The sequence below is a fragment of the Epinephelus fuscoguttatus genome, unplaced genomic scaffold (genome assembly GCF_011397635.1).
Source record: "Epinephelus fuscoguttatus unplaced genomic scaffold, E.fuscoguttatus.final_Chr_v1 AP022699.1".
Classification (NCBI taxonomy): domain Eukaryota; kingdom Metazoa; phylum Chordata; class Actinopteri; order Perciformes; family Serranidae; genus Epinephelus; species Epinephelus fuscoguttatus.
The window spans coordinates 1,033,451-1,055,349 of record NW_026057521.1 but is presented as its reverse complement, the minus strand read 5'-3'; the positions used below and the strand labels follow the sequence as shown (position 1 = coordinate 1,055,349).

Below are 21,899 nucleotides of genomic sequence, written 5' to 3'. Positions count from 1 at the left end.
GAAAACATTGAATTTCCCCTCAGGGATTAATAAAGTATATAAAATTTAAAAAAAATAAATAAATAAATACTGGTTTAAACAGGTATATACTGGTTATACTGGTTTATACACATATATACCGGTTATACTGGTTTATACAAGTATATACTGGTTTATACTTGTTATACTGGTTTATACTGAACAGTCTGGATTTAAATAAAACGATCTGATCACTAATCAATCGATGTTTGAAACAATAAAACAAACAACTTCAGTCCAGTTCAGTTTATTGGTCCACGATCAAAAAAAAACCACACACACACACACACACACACACACACACACACACACAAAAAACCCTTCCCATGGCCATTGACAGAGCAGAGTGTAACCATGGTGATCTGCATCCTGACAGGAGATAATGATTGTCTTCAGAGGGAGATCTTTGTGTTTCTGAAACTCGAGTTGTCCCTGAAACATACACAGAGGAAAACTGTTAACATGAAGGTCAATTTCTGGTTCTACAGGTCCTCACAGATCATGGTTCTGACATGATAAAGGTTCCTGACAGATCATGGTTCTGACATGATAAAGGTTCCTGATAGATCATGGATCTGACATGATTAAGGTTCCTGATAGATCATGGATCTGACATGATTAAGGTTCCTCACAGATCATGGTTCTGACATGATTAAGGTTCCTGAGAGATCACGGTTCTGACATGATAACGGTTCCTCAGATCATGGTTCTGACATGATAAAGGTTCCTCACAGATCATGGTTCTGACATGATTAAGGTTCCTCACAGATCATGGCTCTGACATGATTAAGGTTCCTCACAGATCATGGTTCTGACAGGATAAAGGTTCCTCACAGATCATGGTTCTGACATGATAAGACTTCCTCAGATCATGGTTCTAACATGATAAAGGTTCCTCATACATCATGGTTGTGACATGGTTAAGGTTCCTGACAGATCATGGTTCTGAGATGATTAAGGTTCCTCACAGATCATGGTTCTGACATGATTGAAGTTCCTGAAGAATATGAGTTGAGTTGAGTTGAGTTGAGTTGTGACAGAAAGACAAAACAGGAGAATTAAATGCGGACTGTTAAATATCAGGTCTCTATCGTCTAAAGCAGTGTTAGTAAACGAATTAATATCAGATAATCATATTGATTTACTCAGTCTCACTGAAACCTGGCTGTGTCCAGATGAATATGTCAGTCTAAATGAGTCCACTCCTCCCAGTCATAATAATACCCACATTCCTCGAGGCAGAGGCCGAGGAGGGGGAGTTGCAGCCATTTTTAACTCTAGTCTGTTAATCAGCCCTAAACCTAAACTAGATTATAATTCATTTGAAAGCCTCGTTCTTAGTCTTTTACATCCGACCTGGAAAACCTCGCAGCCACTTTTATTTGTTATAGTGTACCGTGCTCCTGGCCCGTATTCTGAATTTTTATCTGAATTCTCAGAGTTTTTATCCAGTTTAGTTCTTAAATCAGATAAAGTTATTATTGTAGGCGATTTTAACATTCATGTCGACGTTGATAATGAATCCCTGGCTACCGCGTTTATCTCATTATTAGACTCCATTGGCTTCAGTCAGGGTGTACATGAACCCACTCACTGTTTGAACCATACCCTCGATCTAGTTCTGACGTATGGAATTGAAATTGATAACCTAACAGTCTTTCCACAGAATCCCTCGCTATCGGATCATTATCTGATTACTTTTGATTTCTTTTTATCTTTTTACTCGATTACACGCCACTCAGCAACAGTTACTATACTAGATGTTTATCAGACAGTGCTGTCGCAAAATTTAAGGAAATGATTACTCCGTCGTTAAATTCAATACCAAGTCCCTCAGTAACAGAGGTTTCCTGTGCCGACTTTGATCATTTTGTCAATAGCGCCGTAGGCTCGCTGCGAACAACACTTGACTCTGTAGCACCTCTTAAAAAGAAGTTAAAAAAGCAAAGAAAGTTCACTCCTTGGTATAACTCTCAAACCCGTAAGTTAAAACAAATATCGCGAAGGTTTGAAAGGAATTGGCGATTAACCAAACTGGAAGAATCTCGTTTAATCTGGACAGACAGTCTCAAAACTTATAAGAGGGCCTCCATGCCAGAGCAAACTATTACTCAGCATTAATAGAAGACAATAAGAACAACCCCAGGTTTCTTTTCAGCACTGTAGCCAGGCTGACTGAGAGTCAAAGCTCTATTGAGCCTTGTATTCCTTTAGCCCTTAGCAGTAATGATTTTATTAACGTTTTTAATGACAAAATTCTAACTATTAGAGGCAAAATCCATGACCTCCTGTCCTCAGATAGTACCTATCTAACCTCAAACACAGCTGTAAAATCTAATATATATTTAGATTGCTTCTCCCCAATTTCTCTTCAAGAATTGACCGCAGTGATTTCTTCATCTAAATCATCAACGTGTCTCTTAGACCCCATCCCAACTAGGCTACTTAAGGAGGTCTTTCCTTTAGTTAACACTCATATATTAGATATGATCAATATATGCTTATTAACAGGCTATGTACCACAGTCTTTTAAGGTAGCTGTAATTAAACCTCTACTAAAAAAGCCCACCCTGGATCCAAAGGTGTTAGCCAACTATAGACCAATATCTAATCTTCCCTTTATGTCAAAGATCCTTGAGAAAGTAGTCGCAGACCAGCTGTGTGATTTTCTCCATGATAATAATTTATTTGAGGAATTTCAGTCAGGATTTAGAGTGCATCATAGCACTGAGACAGCACTAGTTAAAATTACAAATGACCTTCTGATTGCTTCAGACAAAGGACTCGTCTCTGTACTTGTTTTATTAGATCTTAGTGCGGCGTTTGACACAATTGACCATCAAATTCTACTGCAGAGACTGGATCACTTAATTGGCCTAAAAGGTTCTGCACTGAGCTGGTTTAAATCTTATTTATCTGATCGTTTTCAATTTGTTCACGTTCATAATGAATCATCCTTACGTACCAAAGTTTGTTTTGGAGTTCCATGAGTTCTGTGCTCGGACCAATCCTATTTACTCTATATATGCTTCCTTTAGGCAACATCATTAGAAATCACTCTACAAATTTCCATTGTTATGCGGATGATACTCAGTTGTATTTATCGATGAAGCCAGAAGAAAGTAATCAATTAACTAAACTCCATAATTGCCTTAAAGACATAAAAACTTGGATGAGCACCAATTTCCTGATGTTAAATTCAGACAAAACTGAAGTTATTGTTCTTGGCCCCAAACAACTCAGAGACTCTTTATCTGATGACATAGTTTCTCTAGATGGCATTGCTCTGGCCTCTAGCACTACCGTAAGAAACCTCGGAGTAATATTTGATCAAGATTTGTCTTTTAATTCTCATTTAAAACAAACCTCACGGACTGCATTTTTTCATCTGCGTAATATTGCGAAAATTAGGCCTATCCTGACCTGAAAAGATGCAGAAAAATTGGTCCACGCTTTTGTTACCTCAAGGCTGGATTACTGTAACTCTCTGTTATCAGGTAGCTCTAGTAAGTCCTTAAAAACTCTCCAGCTAATTCAGAATGCAGCAGCACGTGTACTAACAGGAACTAAGCGAGATCATATTTCTCCGTTTTAGCTTCTCTGCACTGGCTGTAAAATCCAGAATTGAATTTAAAATCCTACTGTTAACTTATAAAGCTCTAAATGGTCAAGCTCCGTCATATCTTAGAGAGCTCATAGTGCCATATTATCCCACCAGAACACTGCGCTCTGAGAACGCAGGGTTACTCGTGGTCCCTAAAGTCTCCAAAAGTAGATCAGGAGCCAGAGCCTTCAGCTATCAGGCTCCTCTCCTGTGGAATCATCTTCCTGTTACGGTCCGGGAGGCAGACACCGTCTCCACATTTAAGACTAGACTTAAGACTTTCCTCTTTGATAAAGCCTATAGTTAGGGCTGGCTCAGGCTTGCCCTGTACCAGCCCCTAGTTAGGCTAACTTAGGCCTAGTCTGCCGGAGGACCCCCCTATAATACACCGGGCACCTTCTCTCCCTCTCTCGCTCTCTCTCTCTCTCTCTCTCGTATTCTATTACTGCATCTTGCTAACTCGGCCATTCTGGATGTCACTAACTCGGCTTCTTCTCCGGAGCCTTTGTGCTCCACTGTCTCTCAGATTAACTCATATCACAGCGGTGCCTGGACAGCGTGACGTGTGTGGTTGTGCTGCTGCCGTGGTCCTGCCAGATGCCTCCTGCTGCTGCTGCTGCCATCATTAGTCATTAGTCATACTTCTACTGTTATTATACACATATGATTATTGTCACACATGTATACTGCCAGATATTAATATATACTTTCAACATATTGTACCACAGTAGCCAGAACTATATTTATAATATTATTACTTTCAATAACGTTGTTGTAAGCTACTGTCATTACCTGCATCTCTCTCTCTCTCTCTCTCTCTCTCTCTCTCTCTGTGTCATGTGGATTACTGTTAATTTATCATGCTGATCTGTTCTGTACGACATCTATTGCACGTCTGTCCGTCCTGGAAGAGGGATCCCTCCTCAGTTGCTCTTCCTGAGGTTTCTACTGGTTTTTTCCCCATTAAAGGGTTTTTTTGGGGAGTTTTTCCTGATCAGCTGTGAGGGTCATAAGGACAGAGGGATGTCGTATGCTGTAAAGCCCTGTGAGGCAAATTGTGATTTGTGATATTGGGCTTTATAAATACAATTTTATTGAATTGAATTGAACGAGTTACACCAGTTAAGAGCCAAAATGATTACTAGTAACACTAGCAAGAGCCAAAATGTCCAGTTGTACTACTAGTAGGAGCCAAAATGTTAACTAGTTACACCAGTTAAGAGCCAAAATGGTTACTAGTTATGCTAGAAGCACATTTTGGACCTTACTAGTACTACTGGTAAGAGCCAAAATGCCCACTAGTAACACTAGCTGCGCTAAATGCTGTTTGCTTACTATCCATGCAGAATAAAGCATGAATTAATAATTAGCAGTAGTAGCAGGAGTAGCAGCAGTGGCAATAGTAGTAGTATTAGTAACAGTAGCAGTAGTAGTAACAGTAGCAGTAGCAGTAGTAACAGTAGTCATAGCAGTAGCAGTAGTAGTAGCAGTATGAGTAACAGTAGTCGTAGCAGTAGTAGTAGTAGCAGTATTAGTGACAGTAGTCGTAGCAGTAGTAGTAGTAGTAGCGGTATTAGTATTAGTAGTCGTAGCAGTAGTAGCAGTAGTAGTAGTAGTAGTAGTAGTAGCAGTAGTAGTAGCGGTATTAGTATCAGTAGTCGTAGCAGTAGTAGTATTAGTAACAGTAGTCGTAGCAGTAGTAGTAGTAGTAGCGGTATTATTATCAGTAGTCGTAGCAGTAGTAGCAGCAGTAGTAGTAGTAGTATTAGTAACAGTAGTCGTAGCGGTGGTAGGTGAGCAGTGGTAGCAGTAGTGGTAGTAGTATTAGGTCAGTGGTCATAGCAGTGGTAGTAGTAGTAGCATTAGTATGGTGGTCGTAGTGGCAGTAGTAGTGGTAGTGGTGGTAGTATCAGTAACGGTGGTCATGGCGGTGGTAGTAGTAGTAGTGGTATTAGGTAACAGGTGGTCATGGCGGTGTAGTAGGTGGTATTAGTAACAGTAGTCGTAGCAGTAGTAGTAGTAGCAGTGGCAGTACTAGTAGCAGTAACAGTAACAGTAGTCGTAGCAGTAGTAGTAGTAGTATTAGTAACAGTAGTCATAGCAGTAGTAGTAGTAGTAGTAGTATTAGTAACAGTAGTCGTAGTAGTAGTAGTAGTAGTAGCGGTATTAGTATCAGTAGTCGTAGCAGTAGTAGCAGTAGTAGTAGTAGTAGTATTAGTAACAGTAGTCATAGCAGTAGTAGTAGTAGTATTAGTAACAGTAGTCGTAGCAGTAGTAGTAGTAGCAGTGGCAGTACTAGTAGCAGTATTAGTAACAGTAGTCGTAGCAGTTGTAGTACCTGAGACTGTCGTTGTGGGTCTTGTACTCCATGATGGTGTTGGCTGGAAGGTTCAGGACTCGTCTTAAAGTGTCTCTGATTCTGGACGTTGTCATTTGGTCATTGGACGTTTTGTTCCAGATGGACAAGATGTCTTCCTGATATGGAGACAGGTAGAGACAGACAGGTAGAGTTAGGCAGGTAGAGAAAGACGGGAAGGGACAGACAGGTAGAGATGGACAGGAAGGGACAGACAAGTGGAGACAGACAGGAAGGGACAGACAGGTTCTCAGAGTATGTCAGTTTGTATTCCTGAACCAGGTCCTGGACAGACCTTCACAGTGGGTGTTTCTCAAAGTCAAGGAGGTTTCAGTTACTGTGATCATATTATCACTCTCTAATGTTGTTGGACAGTTTGAACAAATCTATCAGTATTGTCAGAGTCACGTGACCTTTAGAGAGAATATATTTCTGGATCGTATTTAAGAGTAAGTGGAGTAATGAAGTAAACACAACAGCTAAGAAGGTTCTAAATGATCATTAACAGTATGAACACAGACTCACACACAGAATCACTCTGTCATTTCACAGTGATCCATATTTTCTGTGTCACCACACACTTAGTGCTCCATCTCTGCTGTGAATGATTCATTTAAAACTTTTATGTTTTATCTAGATCATGTTATTTAATAAATGTAATTATGTGACAGCGGGCACATTGGAAAGTGTAAATGATAAGGTTTCTGTCTGATAAAAACTGGTGGAGACATGAATCCAAATAAATGACATATTAATCTAAATCCTGCTGAGCTCCACTGGCGCAGGTTTCATTGAAGAGGCCCCACCCTCACTTCCAGCAAATCGTGTGCAAAGCATTGTGGGGATTTTAAACCTGCAGAGGATCCACAGATGCATCCTTGGAATTTCTCTGAGAGAAGGACTCAGTCCTTCGTGAAACTCAGAAGGATCCTTGACATTGGAACAGTCCTTCCGTGGGCCTATGACGTAGCATCCTCCAAATTCGGCCGTTTGAGGATCCTTCCTGGACTTTGAGAAACACCCAATAACTCATAAATCAAATGCAGCAGACTGTCAGTGCGGTTGTACTGCAGTAGTTCTGTGGTCTCTCTGCATTATTACAGCAGTAGTTATGCAGTACCACATCAGCAGTTCTGCAGTACCACTGCAGTATTACAGCAGTAGTTCTGCAGTGGTTCTACTGCAGTAATAGTACAGAAGTAACAGAAGTACCTGAAAGCGTATAGAGACCACAGCTCCACAGATCTCCTCTCCCACCATGAACTGTTCTCCCAACATGGCCAGTATGATGTTCTCCCAGAACCGACTGGCCAAACCTTTACGAAGACGAATGATCCACTTCCCCCCACTGCGGTTAGAGTCATCCTGGGGGGGCAAGGACAGGACAAGTGATTACGATGTCAATACGACTTCAGAGCATAAACAAATCAACAGCATCAACAGTATCAGTATCAATAGTATAACTACACTATAACTACAGTATATCAACGGTATATCAAAAGTATAAGTACAGCATATCAAACTATAACTACTGGGGTGTCGGTGGATTAGTGGGAGAGCAGGCGCCCCATGTACAAGGTTGTTGCTGCAGCGGCCAGGGTTCGACTCCAGCCTGTGGCCCTTTGCTGCATGTCACTCCCTCTCTCTGTCCCCCCTTCACGCTTATCTGTCCTATCAATTACAGGCTTAAAAATGCCCCAAAAAAATCTTTAAAAAAAATTAAAATATAACTACTGTATATCAACAGTAAATCTACAGTACAGGGTGGTGTTACAGTGTAACCACAGTACAGGGTGGTGTTACAGTGTAACTACAGTGTAACCACAGTACAGGGTGGTGTTACAGTGTAACTACAGTGTAACCACAGTACAAGGTGGTGTTACAGTGTAACTACAGTGTAACCACAGTACAGGGTGGTGTTACAGTGTAACTACAGTGTAACCACAGTACAAGGTGGTGTTACAGTGTAACCACAGTACAGTACAGGGTGGTGTTGCAGTGTAACCACAGTAAAACTACAGCACAGGGTGGTGCTACAGTGTAACTACAGTACAGTACAGGATGGTGTTGCAGTGTAACCACAGTACAGTACAGGGTGCTGTTGCAGTGTAACTAAAGTACAGGGTAGTGCTACAGTGAAACTACAGTACAGTACAGGGTGGTGTTGCAGTGTAACCACAGTACAGTACAGGGTGGTGTTACAGTGTAACCGCAGTACAGTACAGGGTGGTGTTACAGTGTAACTACAGTACAAGGTGGTGTTACAGTGTAACTAAAGTACAGGGGGGTGTTACAGTGTAACTACAGTGCAGTACAGGATGGTGTTACAGTGTAACCACAGTACAGTACAGGGTGCTGTTGCAGTGTAACTAAAGTACAGGGTGGTGTTACAGTGTACCCACAGTACAGTACAGGGTGCTGTTACAGTGTAACCACAGTACAGTACAGGGTGCTGTTGCAGTGTAACTACAGTACAGTACAGGGTGGTGTTACAGTGTAACCACAGTACAGTACAGGGTGCTGTTGCAGTGTAACTACAGTACAGTACAGGGCGGTGTTACAGTGTAACTACAGTGTAACCACAGTACAGGGTGGTGTTACAGTGTAACCACAGTACAGTACAGGATGGTGTTACAGTGTAACTACAGTGTAACCACAGTACAGGGTGGTGTTACAGTGTAACTACAGTGTAACCACAGTACAAGGTGGTGTTACAGTGTAACTACAGTACAGTACAGGATGGTGTTACAGTGTAACCACAGTACAGTACAGGGTGGTGTTACAGTGTAACTACAGTGTAACCACAGTACAAGGTGGTGTTACAGTGTAACTAAAGTACAGGGTGGTGTTACAGTGTAACTACAGTACAGTACAGGATGGTGTTACAGTGTAACCACAGTACAGTACAGGGTGGTGTTACAGTGTAACCACAGTACATTACAGGGTGGTGTTGCAGTGTAACCACAGTACAGTACAGGGTGCTGTTGCAGTGTAACTACAGTACAGTACAGAATGGTGTTACAGTGTAACTAAAGTACAGTACAGGGTGCTGTTACAGTGTAACCACAGTACAGTACAGGGTGCTGTTGCAGTGTAACTAAAGTACAGTACAGGGTGGTGTCACAGTGTAACCACAGTATAGTACAGGGTGGTGTTACAGTGTAACTACAAAACAGTACAGGATGGTGTTACAGTGTAACCACAGTACAGTACAAGGTGCTGTTGCAGTGTAACTAAAGTACAGGATGGTGTTACAGTGTAACCACAGTACAGTACAGGGTGGTGTTACAGTGTAACTACAGTACAGTACAGGATGGTGTTACAGTGTAACCACAGTACAGTACAGGGTGCTGTTGCAGTGTAACTACAGTACAGTACAGGGTGCTGTTGCAGTGTAACTACAGTACAGTACAGGGTGGTGTTACAGTGTAGCCACAGTACAGTACAGGATGGTGTTACAGTGTAACCGCAGTACAGTACAAGGTGCTGTTGCAGTGTAACTAAAGTACAGGGTGGTGTTACAGTGTAACTACAGTACAGTACAGGGTGGTGCTACAGTGTAACTAAAGTACAGGGCGGTGTTACCTCCCACATGGGTTTGATTCCTTCCTTGAACAGGTGGAAGTCACTGTGTCCACTCAGATCACCTGGTCTCACCAGGTGACTGTAGAACCTCCAGAACTGCTCCACCTGAACACGCGCACACACACACACACACACACACACACACAGCTGATGAAGGTGATGATGATGATCAGACACTGAAGATATGATGTCACCTGCACCTAAAGACACCTGTGTGTGTGTGTGTGTGTGTGTGTGTGTGTGTGTGTGTGTACCGATGCCACTGAGCCGATCTGTCGGATGTTTTGTTCGTAGCTCTGAGAACTTGCAGGACGACTCGGAGTTCTTCTGCTGTACCAGAAGGTGTAGTTATATTGGAGGGGGTGTTCACCTACACCTGGACACACCGCCTGCACACAGACAGGTACAGACAGGTACACACAGACAGGTACAGACAGGTACACACAGACAGGTACAGACAGATACACACAGACAGGTACAGGCAGGTACACACAGGTACAAGTACAGACAAAGGAGATGGAGTCAGTTGATCACAGTCCGTCAATAGTTAGTTGAGGACACCATCATCTACCTGCTCAACCGTGTCTACGCCCATCTGGATAAGCCGGCGAGCACTGTGAGGGTCATGTTTTTTGACTTCTCTAGTGCATTCAACACCATCCGTCCAGCTCTACTGGGTGACAAGCTGACAGCAATGCAGGTGGATGCCCCCCTGGTGTCCTGGATTGTAGACTACTTGACTGGCAGACCACAGTATGTGCGCTTGCAACGCTGTATGTCAGACAGAGTGGTCAGCAATACTGGGGCCCCGCAGGGGACTGTCCTCTCTCCCTTCCTCTTCACCCTCTACACCACAGACTTCAGCTATCGCACTGAGACCTGCCATCTTCAGAAGTTTTCTGATGACTCTGCTATAGTTGGATGTATCACCAAGGGTGATGAGGATGAGTACAGGACTGTTGTGGATAACTTTGTCACATGGTGTGAGCAGAACCATCTGCAGCTCAACGTGGCAAAGACAAAGGAACTGGCTGTGGATCTGAGGAGGACCAAGACACCGGTGACCCCTGTTTCCATCCAGGGGGTCAGTGTGGACATTGTGGAGAGCTATAAGTACTTGGGGGTACACACTGACAATAAACTGGACTGGGCTAAGAACACTAACGCTCTCTACAGGAAGGGCCAGAGCCGTCTCTATTTTCTGAGGCGACTGAGGTCCTTCAACATCTGCCAGACTATGCTCAGGATCTTCTATGAGTCTGTGGTGGCCAGTGCTATCCTCTATGCTGTTGTGTGCTGGGGCAGCAGGCTGAGGGTGGCGGACGCCAACAGACTCAACAAACTGATCCACAAGGCCAGTGACGTCGTGGGAACGGAGTGTGACTCTCTGATGGTGGTGTCAGAGAGGAGGATGCTGTCTAAGCTACGAACTATCTTGGACAATGTCTCACACCCACTCCACCATGTGCTGGTCAGGCACAGGAGTACTTTCAGTGGGAGACTCATACCACCAAGGTGTACCACTGAGCGCCACAGGAAATCATTCCTGCCTGTGGCCATCAAACTGTACAACTCCTCCCTCTGAGTGGCCCTGAGACTATTTCACACACTGCAATAATTTAATGTAACTTGTGCAATAACCCCATTCACCCGGACTGTATATATTTTGTTTGTGTAAATAATCTTGTTCAGTTTACAATATATATATGTATAATATATATATATATATATATATATATATTTACGTTTATGTTTGTTAATAATTCCTGTTTTTTTAACTATATATTTGTTAATACTAAATTTCTTATATTTTCACGTATCTTTCCTCTCTTGCAAGGAGCACCTGTAACATAAATAATTTCCCCTCGGGGATCAATAAAGTATTTCTGATTCTGATTCTGATTCTGTTAACTGAATGAATGAATGAATGAATTCATTCATGTGTGATGTCACTGACCCACAGTTTCTGCTGTCATAATGAAACGTCATTTTTCACAGGTTTAAACACAAACATGTCTGACGACCCTGATAGTGTAAAAACAGAGACTGTCTCCCATCTGTGTCTCAGAGCAGAGCTCCACCCTGTTCTCTACAGCTCCGTCACCATCTCCACCCTGTCTTCAACAACTCCGTCACCGTCTCCACACTGTTCTCTCCAACTCCGTCATAGTCTCCACCCTGTTCTCTACAGCTCCGTCACCATTTCCACCCTGTCTTCTACAACTCCGTCACCGTCTCCACACTGTTCTCTACAACTCCGTCATAGTCTCCACCCTGTTCTCTACAGCTCCGTCATAGTCTCCACCCTGTTCTCTACAACTCCGTCACCGTCTCCACACTGTTCTCTACAGCTCCGTCACCATTTCCACCCTGTCTTCTACAACTCCGTCACCGTCTCCACACTGTTCTCTACAACTCCGTCACCATCTCCACCCTGTCCTCTACAGCTCCGTCAGTCTCCACCCTGTTCTCTACAGCTCCGTCACCATCTCCACCCTGTCCTCTACAGCTCCGTCAGTCTCCACCCTGTTCTCTACAGCTCCGTCACCATCTCCACCCTGTCCTCTACAGCTCCGTCAGTCTCCACCCTGTTCTCTACAGCTCCATCAGTCTCCACCCTGTTCTCTACAGCTCCGTCAGTCTCCACCCTGTCCTCTACAGCTCCGTCAGTCTCCACCCTGTTCTCTACAGCTCCGTCACCATCTCCACCCTGTCCTCTACAACTCTGTCACCGTCTCCACACTGTTCTCTACAACTCTGTCACCGTCTCCATCTCTCTGTCTGTTAGAGGTGGAGAAATATCATCACAGCAGTGATATTAAACATGGTGATACAGTCTCTATTCAGACACCATGGATTTATCTTCCATTAAACATTATTAATTTTACTTAAACACATTTTAATCCAACTTTTGGTCCTGAATAATAAAATCAGCTGTTTATCAGACGTTTGTTTCCTGCTGAGGTCAGCAGAGGTCTGAGTCAGCGCCATCAGGCAGGAAGCTCATCAGAACAAAGATGGAGGCAGTGGAGACAGAAATAAGAAATGTCTCACTTTCTCCAAACTAGAGCGGGACATTATCTGACAGTGGACAGGAGACCACTGCAGTGTTTCCCATACATTCATTTATCTGTGGCGGTGCACCACGTATAAATTATCTCCGCCACATATAGATTTTTCTGCTTTTGGCACAACCTGTTCGACCTCGCTCATAAACACATTATAATGGGACTCACTGTCTGTGAATGTAGCTTGTCATTACAATTCCGGTGCAATAGGTGGCAGTATGCATCGTAAAGACGTACTTAATGCACCTGGTCCACCCGAAGAAGAAGAAGAAGCAGAAGTAGTAGCAGAACGGACAGTAGTGTTAACTGCAGCGCGAGTCCCGTAGTAGCTCGCCCCCGTTAATCAATTACAGCGGCTGCACCGGCAACGGGAGCAGCACGGCAACCACCGTCTGTCGCACGACAACTCTCTATTTTACGTGGCTCCCCGGCGCGACCCTCCAGCAGATAAAAACTACACGAAATAGTGTGCTAAACGAGCACAATGTGTTTTTAAATGAATAAACCATTGTCAGAGGTGATATGTGATGATTTTTTTTCATGCATTTACCCATGTTTATCCGTGACATTGTGTAAATGTCCGTGGCACACATTTGAAAGCAAGTAGATGACAAACAGTACAGTAAACCTGTAGATAACTCAAATATATGTAATAACTTAGGTGGATAATGCTTTAACATTTCATGCAGCCTCTCGGCTCCGCAGTGGGAAACACTGCACCGTCTCACGTTCTCCAAACTAGAGCGGGACATTATCTGACAGACGACTCCAAACCAGAGCGGGACATTATCTGACAGAGGACAGGAGACCACTGTCCCACGTTCTCCAAACTAGAGCGGGACATTATCTGACAGACAACTCCAAACTAGAGCGGGACATTATCTGACAGAGGACAGGAGACCACTGTCCCACGTTCTCCAAACTAGAGCGGGACATTATCTGACAGACGACTCCAAACTAGAGCGGGACATTATCTGACAGAGGACAGGAGACCACTGTCCCACGTCCTCCAAACTAGAGCGGGACATTATCTGACAGAGGACAGGAGACCACTGTCCCACGTTCTCCAAACTAGAGCGGGACATTATCTGACAGAGGACAGGAGACCACTGTCCCACGTTCTCCAAACTAGAGCGGGACATTATCTGACAGACGACTCCAAACTAGAGCGGGACATTATCTGACAGAGGACAGGAGACCACTGTCCCACGTCCTCCAAACTAGAGCGGGACCACTGTCTCGTGTTCTCCAAACTAGATTTTTTTCCGTCTTTAATGTGGCCAAATGAACAGAAACACACGTGTTTCAGCTACACAGCCGCCAATGCTGCTGGTGTCAGATATGACATCACACACAATGGATAAATGGTCAGATCTGGCTGATCAATACGAATATTCAACACTTAGATTTTTTTCTGTGATGAAGTTTGAAAGTTTGAACGACACTCAACAGGACGTTCAGTGAGACCACCGCATTCATGTAACATTTAAAACAAGCTAACGGCGCTAGCGACGAATGTGCAACTTTTTTTTCCTCCTGACACCAGAAATCAAACAGGAAGTCAAAGACTGCATCGTATGAAGACTCAGTGATCCCTGTGATCTCTGCGTCGCGTCCATCTGTACCCCAGAGTTATGTGACCGTGACAGAGCACTCACTCTGCATCAACGTCTGGAGACCAAAACGTCCCTGAAATTCACAGCACAGCACGCCGACTAAAAATAAAATCAATGACTGACCCGAAGAGATCTGACTCAACTGGAGACACGAGTCTTGAACTGAAGACACAAGTCTCCGACTGACGAGACGAGTCTCCGACTGACAAGTCGCCAACTGACAAGTCCCCGACTGACGACACGAGTCTTCGACTGACAAGTCTCTGACTGACGACACGAGTCTCCGACTTTCAGGGTGCAGCTCCAGTTTGGACTTTTAAGCTGTCTGATGGGACGGACCCTACTGGACAAAACATCCACTCGTCCTGTACAAATGGACGAGACCTGATGTCAAGTCCTGCAGACAGACAGACAGTCAGACAGAGGGACAGACAGAGAGACGGATAGACAGACAGACAGACAGAGGGACAGACAGAGAGACAGAGAGTGAGAGAAAGACGGAGAGACAGACAGAGAGACGGATAGACAGACAGACAGACAGAGGGACAGACAGAGAGACAGAGAGTGAGAGAAAGACGGAGAGACAGACAGATAGATGGAAGGACAGACAAACAGAGGGACAGACAGAGAGACGGACAGGTAGTCTCACCTTGCGTCGGTTATTATTGTTGTTATTGTTGGTCCCGTCACTGTTGTCATGGTGACAGTCTGTCTCTTGGTGGTCCTCCTCCTCTTTTGGACTGAAACACAAACAGGAAGTGTCTGTGAGGTCATCAGCTGATCAGTCTGTCTCCTCTGTTGTCTCTGTTTATTGTTAATAAAGTTATGAAGGTGGAACAGGTGACAGCAGCAGCAGCACCTGGACAAAGTGATGCCATCTCCTGGTGGACAGGTAAACAAGTTTCTCACAGGCCACAATGATAACAAATTAGTCAGTCTTTACGTGGCACGTCAATGTGTCAGCGCTGACCTCTGTGTATTAATACTGCCGGTACTTTATAAAGGACAGATATAAACATGACTGTAAGTACTTTAGGCTAGTGGTAGAGTGTCCGCCCTGAGACTGGGAGGTCGTGGGTTTGATCCCCGGCCGGGTCATACCAAAGACTGTAAAAATGGGACCCATTGCCTCCCTGCTTAGCACTCAGCATCAGGGGTTGGAATTGGGGGGTTAGATCACCACATGAGCGCAGCACCGCTGCTGCTCACCGCTCCCTCAGGGGATGGGTCAAATGTGGAGGACAAATTTCACACACTCAGGTGTGTGACAATCAGTGGAACTTTACTTTACCATTACTTTATAATCTACAGGTATAAACACTACTGTCAGTACTTTATAATCTAAAGATATAAACAGTCAGTACTTTATAATCTACAAGTATGAACACTACTGTCAGTACTTTATAATCTAAAGATATAAACAGTCAGTACTTTATAATCTACAAGTATGAACACTACTGTCAGTACTTTATAATCTAAAGATATAAACAGTCAGTACTTTATAATCTACAAGTATGAACACTACTGTCAGTACTTTATAATCTAAAGATATAAACACTACTGTCAGTACTTTATAATCTAAAGATATAAACAGTCAGTACTTTATAATCTACAAGTATGAACACTACTGTCAGTACTTTATAATCTAAAGATATAAACACTACTGTCAGTACGTTATAATCTAAAGATATAAACACTACTGTCAGTACTTTATAATCTAAAGATATAAACACTACTGTCAGTACGTTATAATCTAAAGATATAAACACTACTGTCAGTACTTTATAATCTAAAGATATAAACACTACTGTCAGTACTTTATAATCTAAAGATATAAACACTACTGTCAGTACGTTATAATCTACAGATATAAACACTACTGTCAGTACTTTATAAACTACAGGTACAAACACTACTGTCAGTACTTTATAATCTACAGGTATGAACACTACTGTCAGTACTTTATAAACTACAGGTACAAACACTACTGTCAGTACTTTATAATCTACAGGTATGAACACTACTGTCAGTATTTTATAATCTACAGGTATGAACACTAATGTCAGTACTTTATAATCTACAGGTATGAACAATACTGTCAGTACTTTATAAACTACAGATAAACACTACTGTCAGTACTTTATAAACTACAGATAAACACTACTGTCAGTACTTTATAATCGACAGGTATAAACACTACTGTCAGTACTTTATAATCTACAGATATAAACACTACTGTCAGTACTTTATGATCTAAAGATATAAACACTACTGTCAGTACTTTATAAACTACAGATATAAACACTACTGTCAGTACTTTACAAACTACAGATACAAACACTACTGTCAGTACTTTATAATCTAAAGATATAAACACTACTGTCAGTACTTTATAATCTACAGGTATAAACACTACTGTCAGTACTTTATAAACTACAGATATAAACACTACTGTCAGTACTTGAAAATCTACAGATACGAACACTACTGTCAGTACTTTATAAACTACAGATATAAACACTACTGTCAGTACTTTACAAACTACAGATACAAACACTACTGTCAGTACTTTATAAACTACAAATATAAACACTACTGTCAGTACTTTATAATCTACAGATATAAACACTACTGTCAGTACTTTATAAACTACAGATACAAACACTACTGTCAGCACTTTATAATCTACAGATATAAACACTACTGTCAGTACTTTATAATCTACAAATATAAACACTACTGTCAGTACTTTATAAACTACAGGTACAAACACTACTGTCAGTACTTGATAATCTACAGGTATGAACACTACTGTCAGTACTTGATAATCTACAGGTATGAACACTACTGTCAGTATTTTATAAACTACAGGTACAAACACTAATGTCAGTACTTTATAATCTACAGGTATGAACACTACTGTCAGTACTTTATAAACTACAGGTACAAACACTACTGTCAGTACTTTATAATCTACAGGTATGAACACTACTGTCAGTACTTTATAATCTACAGATATAAACACTACTGTCAGTACTTTATAATCTACAGATATAAACACTACTGTCAGTACTTTATGATCTAAAGATATAAACACTACTGTCAGTACTTTATAAACTACAGATATAAACACTACTGTCAGTACTTGATAATCTACAGGTATGAACACTACTGTCAGTATTTTATAATCTACAGGTATGAACACTAATGTCAGTACTTTATAAACTACAGGTACAAACACTACTGTCAGTACTTTATAATCTACAGGTATGAACACTACTGTCAGTACTTTATAATCTACAGGTATGAACAATACTGTCAGTACTTTATAATCGACAGGTATAAACACTACTGTCAGTACTTTATAATCTACAGATATAAACACTACTGTCAGTACTTTATAATCTACAGATATAAACACTACTGTCAGTACTTTATAATCTACAGATATAAACACTACTGTCAGTACTTTATGATCTAAAGATATAAACACTACTGTCAGTACTTTATAATCTACAAATATAAACACTACTGTCAGTACTTTATAAACTACAGGTACAAACACTACTGTCAGTACTTGATAATCTACAGGTATGAACACTACTGTCAGTATTTTATAATCTACAGGTATGAACACTAATGTCAGTACTTTATAAACTACAGGTACAAACACTACTGTCAGTACTTTATAATCTACAGGTATGAACACTACTGTCAGTACTTTATAATCTACAGGTATGAACAATACTGTCAGTACTTTATAATCGACAGGTATAAACACTACTGTCAGTACTTTATAATCTACAGATATAAACACTACTGTCAGTACTTTATGATCTAAAGATATAAACACTACTGTCAGTACTTTATAATCTACAGATATAAACACTACTGTCAGTACTTTATGATCTAAAGATATAAACACTACTGTCAGTACTTTATAAACTACAGATATAAACACTACTGTCAGTACTTTACAAACTACAGATACAAACACTACTGTCAGTACTTTATAATCTAAAGATATAAACACTACTGTCAGTACTTTATAATCTACAGGTATAAACACTACTGTCAGTACTTTATAAACTACAGATATAAACACTACTGTCAGTACTTGAAAATCTACAAATATAAACACTACTGTCAGTACTTTATAAACTACAGGTACAAACACTACTGTCAGCACTTTATAATCTACAGATACAAACACTACTGTCAGTACTTTATAAACTACAAATATAAACACTACTGTCAGTACTTTATAATCTACAGATATAAACACTACTGTCAGTACTTTATAAACTACAAATATAAACACTACTGTCAGTACTTTATAATCTACAGGTATGAACACTACTGTCAGTACTTTATAAACTACAGATACAAACACTACTGTCAGTACTTTATAAACTACAAATATAAACACTACTGTCAGTACTTTATAAACTACAAATATAAACACTACTGTCAGTACTTTATAATCTACAGGTATGAACACTACTGTCAGTACTTTATAAACTACAGATACAAACACTACTGTCAGCACTTTATAATCTACAGATATAAACACTACTGTCAGTACTTTATAAACTACAAGGAAAAACACTACTGTCAGTACTTTATAAACTACAGATATAAACACTACTGTCAGTACTTTATAATCTACAGATATAAACACTACTGTCAGTACTTTATAAACTACAGATACAAACACTACTGCCAGTACTTTATGAACTACAGGTATCAACACTAATGTCAGTACTTTATAATCTCCAAGTATAAACACTACTGTCAGTACTTTATAATCTCCAGGTATAAACACTACTGTCAGTACTTTATAAACTACAGGTATAAACACTACTGTCAGTACTTTATAATCTACAGATACAAACACTACTGTCAGTACTTTATAAACTACAGATATAAACGCTACTGTCAGTACTTTACAAACTACAGATACAAACACTACTGTCAGTACTTTATAATCTACAGGTATAAACACTACTGTCAGTACTTTATAATCTACAGGTATAAACACTACTGTCAGTACTTTATGATCTACAGATACAAACACTACTGTCAATACTTTATAAACTACAGATATAAACGCTACTGTCAGTACTTTACAAACTACAGATACAAACACTACTGTCAGTACCTTATAAACTACAGATATAAACACTACTGTCAGTACTTTACAAACTACAGATACAAACACTACTGTCAGTACTTTATAATCTACAGGTATAAACACTACTGTCAGTACTTTACAAACTACAGATACAAACACTACTGTCAGTACTTTATAATCTACAGGTATAAACACTACTGTCAGTACTTTATAATCTACAGATAAACACTACTGTCAGTAGTTTATAAACTGCAGATAAACACTACTGTCAGTACTTTATAAACTACAGATATAAACACTACTGTCAGTACTTTATAAACTACAGATATAAACACTACTGTCAGTAGTTTATAAACTACAGATAAACACTACTGTCAGTACTTTATAAACTACAGATAAACACTACTGTCAGTAGTTTATAAACTACAGATAAACACTACTGTCAGTACTTTATAAACTACAGATATAAACACTACTGTCAGTAGTTTATAAACTACAGATAAACACTACTGTCAGTACTTTATAAACTACAGATAAACACTACTGTCAGTACTTTATAAACTACAGATATAAACACTACTGTCAGTAGTTTATAAACTACAGATAAACACTACTGTCAGTACTTTATAAACTACAGATATAAACACTACTGTCAGTAGTTTATAAACTACAGATAAACACTACTGTCAGTACTTTATAAACTACAGATATAAACACTACTGTCAGTACTTTATAAACTACAGGTACAAACACTACTGTCAGTACTTTATAATCTACAAATATAAACACTACTGTCAGTACTTTATAAACTACAGATATAAACACTACTGTCAGTAGTTTATAAACTACAGATAAACACTACTGTCAGTACTTTATAAACTGCAGATAAACACTACTGTCAGTACTTTATAAACTACAGATATAAACACTACTGTCAGTACTTTATAAACTGCAGATAAACACTACTGTCAGTACTTTATAAACTGCAGATAAACACTACTGTCAGTACTTTATAAACTACAGATATAAACACTACTGTCAGTACTTTATAATGTACAGATATAAACACTACTGTCAGTAGTTTATAAACTACAGATAAACACTACTGTCAGTAGTTTATAAACTACAGATAAACACTACTGTCAGCTCTGTGTATTGATACTGCCACTACTTTATAAACAAACCTGATGCTAACTGTTAGCCGTTAGCTGTGACAGAGTGCCGGTGAGTGGTGCCGGGTATGTTCCTGGTATTTCTTGGTAAAATTGTGTCTCTTACCGCTCCAGCTGGTTCATGTCTCCTTCCTCTGTGTCTCCTCTCTCTAATGTGTCTTGGTTCCTTTTTATTTTTATTTGATCGTATTATATTCCGCGTGTCTTCCCTGAGTCCTCGTGCAGCAGCGGCTGTGCCGTCAATGGCTCCTCTCTTCGCGCATGTGCAGCAACAGCAGCGGACGGGAGGCGAGAAGGGACAATTCTCTTTCGCGTTTTGTTTCCTTCTCTGTAGACTGAACCGGATACTCTTACGAGAGTACTCTTACTTAACAGTTGTATCCGAGTATTTTACGTTTTTCAATTTTGTAGCTGCAGTGAACAGACATTTGTCTGTCTGTCTCTCCCTCTTTCTGTCTGTCTGTCCCTCTGTCTGTCTGTCTGTCACTCTTTCTGTCTGTCTGTCTGTCTGTCTGTCACTCTTTCTGTCCCTCTGTCTGTCTGTCTGTCTGTCACTCTTTCTGTCTGTCTGTCTGTCTGTCTGTCTGTCTGTCTGTCTGTCACTCTTTCTGTCTGTCTGTCTGTCTGTCTGTCACTCTTTCTGTCCCTCTGTCTGTCTGTCTGTCTGTCACTCTTTCTGTCTGTCTGTCTGTCTGTCTGTCTGTCACTCTTTCTGTCCCTCTGTCTGTCTGTCTGTCACCCTTTCTGTCCCTCTCTTAGAATCAGAATCAGAAATACTTTATTGATCCCCAAGGGGAAAGTATTTGCGCTACAGGTGCTCCTTGCAAGAGTGGAAAGATAAGTGAAAACATAAGAAATTTAACAAGAGTATTTACAAATACATAGTTCAAATACACAGGATTATTAACCTAAACAAGATTGTTTACACAATATATTTAGTATAAATAGATAATACACAGAATATTTACAGTCAAGGTGAAATGGGGTTATTGCACAGGTTACATTAAATTATTGCACATGATGACAGTGGGTGAAATAGTCCCAGGGCCACTCAGAGGGAGGAGTTGTACAGTTTGATGTGTGTGTCTCTCTGTCTCTCCATCTGTCCCTCTTTCTGTCTGTCTGTTTGTCTGTCTCTCCATCTATCTGTCTGTCTTTCCATCTCTGTCTGTCTGTCTGTCTCTCTATCTGTCTCTCTTTCTGTCTGTCTGTCTGTCTGTCTGTCTGTCTGTCTCTCCGTCTCTCTGTCTTTCCATCTCTCTGTCTGTCTGTCTGTCTCTCCATCTGTCCCTCTTTCTGTCTGTCTGTTTGTCTGTCTCTCTGTCTGTCTCTCCATCTCTCTGTCT

At 40.8% G+C, this 21,899-nt stretch overlaps 1 protein-coding gene across 1 annotated transcript; it reads right to left on the bottom strand.

Annotated features, from left to right (window-relative positions):
- Nucleotides 1-259: 259 nt before the first annotated feature.
- Nucleotides 260-20,828, bottom strand: eif4e2rs1 (eukaryotic translation initiation factor 4E family member 2 related sequence 1). The gene is made up of 7 exons (XM_049570864.1): nucleotides 20,660-20,828; nucleotides 14,897-14,987; nucleotides 9,818-9,952; nucleotides 9,564-9,668; nucleotides 7,191-7,343; nucleotides 5,961-6,097; nucleotides 260-450 (listed from the first exon to the last, which is right to left on the bottom strand). Exons 1-7 carry the CDS (start codon nucleotides 20,674-20,676, stop codon nucleotides 411-413), a joined length of 678 nt encoding a protein of 225 aa, XP_049426821.1. The 5' UTR covers nucleotides 20,677-20,828; the 3' UTR covers nucleotides 260-410.
- Nucleotides 20,829-21,899: the final 1,071 nt, after the last annotated feature.

Coding starts and splice junctions, on each gene's coding strand:
- eif4e2rs1 (XM_049570864.1), bottom strand. Junction 9,953..14,896: donor ACAATAATAACCGACGCAAG/GTGAGACTACCT, acceptor GTCTGTGTGCAG/GCGGTGTGTCCAGGTGTAGG. Junction 6,098..7,190: donor TGGTCTCTATACGCTTTCAG/GTACTTCTGTTA, acceptor TCTCCATATCAG/GAAGACATCTTGTCCATCTG.